The sequence below is a fragment of the Suricata suricatta genome, chromosome 9 (genome assembly GCF_006229205.1).
Source record: "Suricata suricatta isolate VVHF042 chromosome 9, meerkat_22Aug2017_6uvM2_HiC, whole genome shotgun sequence".
In the NCBI taxonomy this organism is placed as follows: Eukaryota; Metazoa; Chordata; class Mammalia; order Carnivora; family Herpestidae; genus Suricata; species Suricata suricatta.
The window spans coordinates 71549427-71559358 of record NC_043708.1 but is presented as its reverse complement, the minus strand read 5'-3'; the positions used below and the strand labels follow the sequence as shown (position 1 = coordinate 71559358).

Genomic DNA, 9932 nt, shown 5'->3' with positions numbered 1-9932 from the left:
TGGGGAGAGAGAGGGACGCAAAACCTGAGAGACTACTGAATACTGAAAAGGAACTGAGAATTGAAGGGGGAAGGGGAGGAGGAAAAGCGGTGGTGGTGATGGAAGAGGGCACTTGTGGGGAAGAGCACTGGGTGTTGTATGGAAACCAATTTGATAATAAACTATTTAAAAAAAAAGATATCAAAAGCCATAAAAGTTAACAAAGTTAAGGACAGGAAAAAAAGACATGTAAACACCAACCAAAATAAAGCTCAAAGTCCAAAATAATATCATACCAAGTCGATTTTGAAACCAGGACTATTATTAGGAATAAGCAAGGACATTTCAAAATTTTGGGAAAAAAAAAAAGCAACAATTAAACCACGAGGCCAACTGATCAACAAAAAGGAAGTAAATGATCAATATTAGGAATGAAAAGGGACACCATTATAAATCGTACAAATACAAAAGCTGATAATTTAGATTAAAAAGACCAGTTTGCTGACAGACACGAGATGATTCTAACCTTTATATAGAATAGCCAAAGTAATATACCCACCTCTGAAAAGGAAAAAAACCAGAAGACCACTACATGATTTCAAGACTAACTACAGAGCTACAGTAATTGTTACGGCAGTGTAAGGACACACATATGCCAACGCAACAGAACAGCATCCGGAACCATACCCTCTCCTACAAGGTGACAGCCTTTTTTTTTTTTTTTTTTAAACAAAGATGCCAAGATAATTCAGTAACTATTGGGTAATCTCTTCACAAATGATACTAGAATAATTGGCTATATTTGGGCAAAGTATGAACTTTGACACTTACACTACAGTATAAAATTAACTCAAAATGGATCACAGACCTAAATGTAAGAACTCAATCTATAAAACCCTAGAAGAAAATGTTTATGATTTTGGGTTAGTCAATTTATTAGACAAGATCTAAAAAGCACAAATTACAGAGAAAAAGTAGATCAGACAGACTTCATGAGAATTCTACACTTCCGGTTTTGAAGACACTTGAGGGGTGCCTGAGTGGCTCAGTCGGCTGGGTGTCCGGCTTTGGCTCAGGTCATGATTTCACGGTTTGTAGGTTCGAGCCCAGAGTCGGGCTCTGTGCTGACAGCTCAGAGCCTGGAGCCTGCTTTGGATTCTGTGTCTCCCTCTCTCCCTGACCCTCCCCTGTTCATGCTGTTTCTGTCTCTCAAATATAAATAACTAAAAAAAAATTAAAATTAAAAAATAAAGACACTTGAGAAATGAAAAGGCATAGAATCTACTGCAAAAAAACATACGCAAATCCTATATTTGGTGAAGGATTTATAACTGGTCTAAAGAATTCTGAGAACTCAGACAACCTGTTTTTTAACATGGGCGAAAATTCAAGACACTTCCTCAGGGACACAGAATGACACATAAGTCCCACATCAGTCATCATGGAAATGCAAACTGAAGCCACAACGAGACAGCACTCCACACCTACTATAATGGCCAACATTAAAAAGAGACAAAGGGCGCCTGGGTGGCTCAGTCAGTTGAGAAACAGCTCTTGACTTGGGCTCAGGTCATGATCTCACGATTGTGAAATCAAGCCCCTGAGCTGGGTGTGGAGCCTGATTAAGACTCTCTTGAGCCCTCTGGCCCTTCCTCTCAAAAAAGTAAAAAAAAAAAAAAAAATGAAAAGACAAAACCAAGTTTTGATTAAGATGCACAGCAATCACAACTCTCATATACTGCAGGTTTTCCAGAAAATATGACTTGACAGTTTCTTAACAAGTTAAACATAGAGAATTTACCACAAACTGTGCGACCCAGCAGTGCCACACGCAGGTCATCTACTGAAGAAATGAAAACTTCTGTTTACACAAAAACCCATATGTAAGGTTTATAGCAGCTATTCCTAAGAAACCCCAACTAGAAACTGAAATTTCTATTTAGTGGTGAACAGGTTAATGAAGTATGGAATATCCATGCATTGGCATACTCCTCAGTCACAGAAAAAAAATACAGTACAGATGCACTAAACAACCTGGATAAATTTCAAAAGCATTATGCTAAGTGAAAGATGCAAGGTACCAAGATACTGTATGATTCCATTTATATGAAATTCTAGGAGACACAAACTGCACGGTGCTAGAAACCTAGGATAGGATTATCGGGAGGGGACTGACTTACATAAAGTGTATGAGGAACTTTTAGGAGTGAAAAAGCGTTCTAGATTCGAGACTGTATACATTTATTAGAGCTCATCAGATCAGATACTTAAATTGGTGAATTTTATTACATGTAAGTTTTGCCTTAATACTGATTTTTTAAAAAAAATCATATACATTAAGAAATGGGCAGAAGACTGAACACTTTTCCAAAGACATCCAGATGGCCAAAAGACACATGAAAAGATGCTCAAAGATACATCACTATAATGGCCAATTTCAAGGAAATTGAAAACCATGAAGAGATACTACTTCACACCTGTCTGAATGGCTAAACTTAATTACACAGGAAACAACAGATGTTGGCGAAGATGTGGAAGGAGAACCCTCTTGCACTGTTGGTGGGAATGAAAACTGGTGCAGCCAGTCTGGAGAACACTATGGAGTTCTAGAAAGGATAAAAAATAGAAGTACCCTATAATCCAACAATTATACCATTAGGTATTTACTCAAAGGACCCAAGAATACAGATTCAAATGGGGACATGCACCCAGATGTTTACAGCAACATTATCAACAACAGCCAACCTACAGAGAGAGAGCCCAAATGTCCATCGACTGATAAATGGATCAAGATTCGTTATGTATGTATACACACAACAGAATATGACTCAACCACCAAAAAGGATGAAATCTTGCCATTTTGCAATGATGCGGATGAAGCTAGAGTGTACTATACTAAGCAAAGTAAGTCAGAAAGACAAATGCTGTATGATTTCACTCGTATATAGAATTTAAGAAACAAAACAGATGAATGTATGGAGGGAAGCAAACCACGAGAGACTCGCAGAGAACAAACAGGGTTGACGGCGGGAGGGGAGCGCAGGGGTGGGCCGGGTGGGTGATGGGTTCTAAGGAGGGCGCCTGCTGGGATGAGCACTGGGTGGAGCATGTAAGCGATGAATCACTGAATTCTACTCCTGACACCGACACAGCATGTATGTTAATTAACTAGAAATTACATAAAAATTTGAAAAGAATTTTAAAAAGGTCATATTTACAACACATACTTGTGATATTATCACCTACCTGCATGTATCTTAGAAAAATTCTCAGGAAAACCATAAATTCGCGTCTTTCTCACCATTTATTTCTAAGTTCTCTCAATCCACCTCTTAAAAGGAGAGTCACATTTCAGCACGTCCCCTTCACAGGGAATGGGCAGGGGTGTGTGGAGCGCAAAGCAAACTTACTTAATGCTATCCAAGCCTCACCCTTTACCTAGAGAATAACATCTCCCTGGAGTTCTGGTACTTCTGTGAGAAATTGTTTTATAGCTGAAGTGTGTATATATGGATGTCCAAGGCTAAAATTCAGGAAGGTTCATTTTATGGGGGCATCTGAGTGGCTCAGTCGGTTAAGCATCAGACTCTCAGTTTCTGCTCAGGTCATGATCTCACAGTTTCATGAGTTCGAGCCCTGCACTGGGCTCTATGCTGGCAGTGCGAGCTTGCTTGGGATGCTCTCTCTCTGCCCCTCCCCTATTCGCACTGTCTCTGTCTCTCTCAAATAAACATAAATTTAAAAAAATTATCTCTCAGTAAAAATAAAAGAACTAGTAAGAGATGTCCCCTTCATATAACCAAATGATAATATACGCATTCAGATTTTTTATAGCCTATCAAGTAGAATCTAAAAAGATGATTTTGTATGTGTAAATATTCATACACTACTGTTGGAATTTCAGGAAGAAGTTAATGACTATCTAATAGATGCTAAATTTCTAAGTCCTGGGCTGTCACACACCCAAAGGCAGATTCTCGCTGAAGTCCACCAGCAGATTCTGATATGCAGCAGACCACGTTTACACTCTGTAATCGAAGGCTCAAGGGGTAAGTGGGCGAGTGGCAGACTGACTTACTTCAGCCACTCCTTGATGGGGTCTAGGGAGGCTACCGGAATGGCGTTGATCATTGTCACTTTCTTGCTGTAGTCCTTGTAGACTATCACCATATCGAAGTTCTTCAGGTGAAACTGAACCCGCTCAAAGTGAATCAGCTCCACTTCGTCCAAGGTCACCACAAAAGGTGGCTGTCAGGAACAAATGTGGTCACTATGACATAAGCCCCATAAAGTGCGAGCATTTTCAAATACTTTCAGGATCTAAAAATCACTACTGCTTTTTGGGAATGACTAAAATAAAATCAATGCAACTACTGAGAAGTTTCAGTAAAAGGATTTACAAGATCAAAATCTTGCCTCAAGGAGAATAAGTTTAAGAAAACTATAAACAAGCTATTTAAAAAACTATTTAAAGAGATTTTTAAAGAATCATGTGTTCGCTGAGTTCTGCTTAAGAAAATCTTCATAAACAGTAAAGACTTGGTTTTCAAAACACCTCTCCTTTTCTCTAACAATTTTCTTACTAAAAGAAGGGAAGAGACACTCACCCACTCTGTGGCGTTTACAAGCGCACTACTAGTGGGCTGAAGGAGGCAGGTACTCCTATAAGGAGCTCCATTAAATCTGAAAGAGAGGTGAGAGAGAGACCCACATAAGACGGGGCCACTGCAGGGGAATCCTGCTGCCACAACACCCTCCCCTGTGCCCGGTGCGGGTCACCCCGGCTGCAGCACACTCACTGGCGGCAGGTGCAGGCGAAGCCTCTCGCCCCAGCCCAAAAACGCTCAAGGGGGAATGGATGTCTCAGAGGTTTTTCAATCAAAGAAAAAAGGACATGATCTGTGGTGTTAAATTATTATTTAACAATTTTTCTAATAGGCAGATGACACTCCAGGCCAAAAAGAAGAGATCTGTTACCCCAAGTCCCTGAAAGGCACTTCAAATTCCAGTTCCTCCTTAGTTAGAGCCTCTACTTTCTCAATGAAATTTTTGAAGGCTGTTTTCAGTTTGTGCCTCATTTCTCGTTCCATCTGTAGAGGAAAAAAATACTAGTTAGCTATAGCTGAAGCTATCACTTCACTTGTTAATAGTACAACCATTCAAAAAAACCTGAAGTACTTTTGTGGTCCTTAATTCTCATTCCTGTGATGCCAGTACGCAGGGTTCACCCCAGGCCACTACACCACTAACTGCAGAGCCAGGTCTGCAACTCAAGTCTGCCCCATAAGGCCCTGCGCGTGCCTGAGCTGTTCTGCAAAAAGACGCAGGGGTTATTTACAAATACAACTACCGAGCTCAGATCCGAACCACAAGCTACCTCAATACCCTGCAAACAGAGTCCTAAATCTCACAGACCTGCTCAGCATAGAGGTCATCTCGGTCATGCATATGCTGATGCTTCCCCAAGTCCGTGGTGATCTCTCCCACTTCCGTGTAGAACTGCACATCTGTGTGCCTCTTCTTCCCGAACATGATGGCGTTCTGGGGGCGCGGAACGGAAAGAACGAGAAGTCAAAAGAGTCAGACTACACAACAAAGAGGCGAGATCACAACAAACAACATGAACTATCTTCCCCGGAAACCATAGCATCTATGTAAAATAGTTAAACCAGCCCTGGGGTCACCATGACATTTGGAAATGTGAGAGCATATGAACTTTTAAAAGTACTCCTATTTATTAGAATGCACTTTGGAAATAATGCTGATAATAAACTGTCTGAAACAACATTCTTCTATTTCAGAGACAGGAATCTGGAAAAAACCCTGTTTCGGTGGTAATTATGTAGCACACCAAAGGAACATACATGCTTAGCTCCACCTTTTACATTTCAGACACTGTGGACTTCATATACATTATCTAATTCAACCTTCTTCATCTTTCATGATAGGTGGTATTATTCATTACTTATTTATAGTTTATATACTTTGAGAGAGAATGTGTGTGTGTGCATGAAGAGAGAGGGACCAACTGACGGGGGAGAGAGAATCCCAAGCAGGCCAACCGTGAGACCATGATCTGAGTCGAAATCAAGAGCTGGATGCTTAACCAATTGAATCACCCAGGCTCCCCTATTCGTCATTATTTTAAAAGAAAAGATCTTTCTGATTTTGCCCATGATCTGACAGCTAGTAAATCAAAAAGTGTACCTTGAGGTGAAAGTGCAAGACAATAATCATTTCTCCATCACAAGGCTGAAACAAAGCGTGCTTGATGTTATTGTACAGAATATCCACTTTGTCTCCGCGAACAGAGGTGAAGCGGAAGCCTGGGGGAAAACAAAGGAAGCAGCTAAGCATTAGGCAGCAGGACGTGAGGCCAGAAGACATTCCATCTTTTCTGACTGACTGGAACAGGGTCACAGAAAGTGCCACACACTACACAGAGCTCTCCCTTCCTTGTGCCCGTATAGCAATGCACACAGACTCCTTCCAGCATTTTCCCGACATGCTGTATTATCCATCTGTCACTCCTACAAATGTGCCCCAGAGACCAAGCCCAGACACCTGAGACAGCATCCATACCATTGACGTGGGCCTCCAGAGAACCCTGCATCCTCTTCTGGGCAATGTTTGGGCGAATGTACAGATCTTTCAGTTTGGGATTGCTCCGGTTTAGATTGATGACTAGGGAGTCCTGTTTCACAATGCCCTAAGCAGAACGAGAATTCATGTGAATCCTCATGTACCTTTATGTGTCCCCAAACCCACACATATCCTTTTGCACAGTGGTACTTTCTTGGTGTCCAAGCTCACCTCCTTCTCCTTCTCTTCTGCTTCCCGGGTCTTATAACGCTTCTGTACTTCTTTTATAATTCGGAAAGCATTCTGGAGGTTCAAGGCGGGTACTGTCTGTTCTCCAGGTGACTTCATATTTGAAGCTCGGTACGTGCTGTTAAAAAAGGGGAAGCCAGAACTTAACATTACTATCTTTGGAAAGCTGAAAAACATCCCCCTTTCTTCTCCCTTAAATACAGCCAGTTATAAATGGTTAATCCACTGGGAGGGAAACCACACTTATTTTTCAAATCTGACATAGCCAATTATCCCATTCCACACCATGAAGGAAGACTCCACATTTCCTTATTTACGATTTTACTGCAAAACATGTGTAATCAGTTTAACATACAATCATGAGAATTCTAAACTGGGTTCCACCATCGAAACAGTGCAAAGCATAATGAAATGCTCCTGAGAGTACCACTCCAACCAGCCTGGATTTGGGGATGGCGGTTTTCCTGGGGACTCACATTTCCTTGACGAAAGTGGCTTCTGGGTTGGGAAAGATGTTGCCCTCATTCCTGCCCAGAGCACTGCCTGGACAATAGAAGTTGATTCGCAAGTAAGTATAATCTCCTTCCACAGACATGCTTATATTCTGCTCAAAGAAAAGGAAAGCATTAACGAACTAAACATACGGGTTTCTTTCCAAAGTGAAGGTTAGTAGTTACGGACACATAAACCTAGCCTATAAACCTTCACCTAGATCTATAAACTACATTTAGCTTATTTTTTTGTATGATAAAATGTGTGCTTCCAAAAGAAATCACTGGCTTCTCAGAGTACCCTGAACCACATGTCCAACTACATGATAAAAAATGCTTAATGTGGGGGGTGGGGGGGTGGTGCCACCTGGGTGGCTTAGTCAGTTCAGCGTCTGACTCTTGATTTTGGCTCAGGTCATAATCCTAGGGTTGTGGGATCAAGTCCCGTGTCAGGCTCCATGCTTAGCATGGAGCCTGCTTGGGATTCATTCTCTCTCTCTCTCTCTCCCTCCCTCTCTTCCTCTAAGAAAAAAGAAAATAAATAGCACAGCTAGGAATTTACCCAAGGGATTCAGGAGTGCTGATGCCTAGGAGCACATGTACCCCAATGTTCATAGCAGCAATGTCAACAATAGCCAAATCATGGAAAGAGCCTAAATGTCCATCACCTGATGAATGGATCAAGATGTGGCTTATATATACAATGGAGTACTACATGGAAATGAGAAAGAATGAAATCTGGCCATCTGTAGGAAAGTGGATGGACCACGAGGGTGTCATGCTAAGTGAAATAAGTCAGGTGGAGAAGGACAGATACCATATGTTTGCACTCATAGGTCTAACAGGAGAACAGGAGAAACCTAACAGGACCATGGGGAAGGGAAGGGGGGAAAAAGAGGGAAAGGGAGGGAGGCAAATCATGAATGACTCTTGAATATTGAAAACAAACATGCCTGAAGGGGGAGGGGGGAAGGGGGTGATGGACATGGAGGAGGGCACTTGTGGGGAAGAGCACTGGGTGTTATATGGAAACCAATTTGACAATAAATTATATTTAAAAAAATTAAATGTTTAATGCGAATTATATTTCTAGACTAAGGAGATCACTGAACGTTTTAAGCAAAATGGAAAGGAAGGAGAGTGCTAGCAGGAGATGAGAGAGGGGGTGGGCGAAGCGACAAGGGTGGAGTCTGGAGGAGCAGAGGGTGGGGAGACGGTGCAGCACGGAGGGAAAGCACAGCTCGTGGCCTCAGAACCAGGCTGGACGGAACCTGACTCCACCCTCGTACCTTGATTGTGGCAATGTGAAAAGGTGTCGCGATACCGAACACAGGCATTATCACAGTCTCGTATTTCTTGTCAATATAGATCTTCATTTCTCGAATATGTGGTTCCTTAGGCATCAAAGATGGGTTTTTATAGGACACGTTAGATTTGCGAGCTCTGGAGTGGGGATAAAAACATTTTTTGAGGAATTTCTACAAATCACATACAAACCTAAGACAACCTCGCCGCCCAACACAAACTCTTACTTTTGAATCTGTTGCTCCCCTTTCTGTTCAGTCAGTCGCCTCTTTGCTTCCTCGTTGAGTTGAGCTGCCAGTTCCTTTTGATGAGCTCTCCGCTTCTCCTCCGCGGTCATCTCGTTCTAGAGGGGGACACACCCGAGTCAGCAGAACTGCCAGTGTCCAGATGCGCCCCGGCTGGGAGCCACAGGCCAGAGAAAGATCAATGTGGATTAAGACCGCAAACTCACCCGTGTTCTCTCTGTAAGCAGTGCTGCCCGAGAACCTCTTCCCAACAGGTCCTCGGCCTCATCTTTCTCCTCCTCCTCCTCTTCTTCATCCTCGTTCTTTGAGAGGAAAAACATCATATTCAGCAATTCCAGTTTTAACCTTTTTAGCCAATATTACTTTAGACTTTTCACAGTACCAAACTTCCTACACCACTTGTTTTTCTTCTTCCTACCTTTAGAAAAATCCCCACATTCTTCACTTTCTTCTTCACAGAAGTGAGGACAGTAGCTGGGCCATCCTGGAATACACGGAAGGAGTCACACATTTACAAGCGCATTTAAGTAACTCACTTTCACTTTCTAGCCTTAGTATATCGTTGGCCAATGCTTTGAAACTTGTGGATACTAAAATCTCTGACAACGTATACAGATTTTAATCTCCCAACCTCAAAGGAACTATAATTTGGGAGGCAACACTGAGATAATGATTAAAAATACAGGTTTGATGTGAAACCTCTCAATCACTTAGGTTTTTTTCTTAAGTTTTATTTATTTATTTTGAGAAAGAGAGAGAGTGCAGTACACCTGAGTGGAGAAGGAGCAGGGAGAAAGGGGGAGAGAGAATCCCAAGCAGGCTCCATGCAGTTGGTGCAGAGCCCGACATGGGGCTCGATCCCACAAACCGGGAGATCATGACCTGAACCAAAATAAGAGTCAGATGCTCAACTGACTGAGCTCCCCAGGCACCCACTGCCTCAATCACCTTCTAGTGACGCTATCTGGCCACTTACTTCTACTACTTCCTACTCTGTGCCCCAGTTTATCTGAGGATAATGTTCTTCTTCATAGGGCATCATAATTCAATCAATTAATACATAACAGTGCTAATAAGAACT

At 42.1% G+C, this 9932-nt stretch overlaps 1 protein-coding gene across 1 annotated transcript in view; it reads right to left on the bottom strand.

The window, feature by feature from the left end:
- SUPT16H (SPT16 homolog, facilitates chromatin remodeling subunit) overlaps positions 1 to 9932 on the bottom strand; it is a 41970-nt gene that overhangs the window by 7239 nt on the left and 24799 nt on the right. The window contains exons 11-22 of the mRNA XM_029951534.1: positions 9270 to 9335; positions 9058 to 9153; positions 8834 to 8949; positions 8591 to 8744; positions 7287 to 7414; positions 6793 to 6928; positions 6562 to 6688; positions 6187 to 6305; positions 5395 to 5520; positions 4957 to 5069; positions 4587 to 4662; positions 4058 to 4227 (exon numbers count right to left, since the gene is read on the bottom strand). Coding sequence (XP_029807394.1) covers positions 4058 to 4227; positions 4587 to 4662; positions 4957 to 5069; positions 5395 to 5520; positions 6187 to 6305; positions 6562 to 6688; positions 6793 to 6928; positions 7287 to 7414; positions 8591 to 8744; positions 8834 to 8949; positions 9058 to 9153; positions 9270 to 9335 — 1427 coding nt within the window. The remainder of the gene's footprint in view (positions 1 to 4057; positions 4228 to 4586; positions 4663 to 4956; positions 5070 to 5394; positions 5521 to 6186; positions 6306 to 6561; positions 6689 to 6792; positions 6929 to 7286; positions 7415 to 8590; positions 8745 to 8833; positions 8950 to 9057; positions 9154 to 9269; positions 9336 to 9932) is intronic.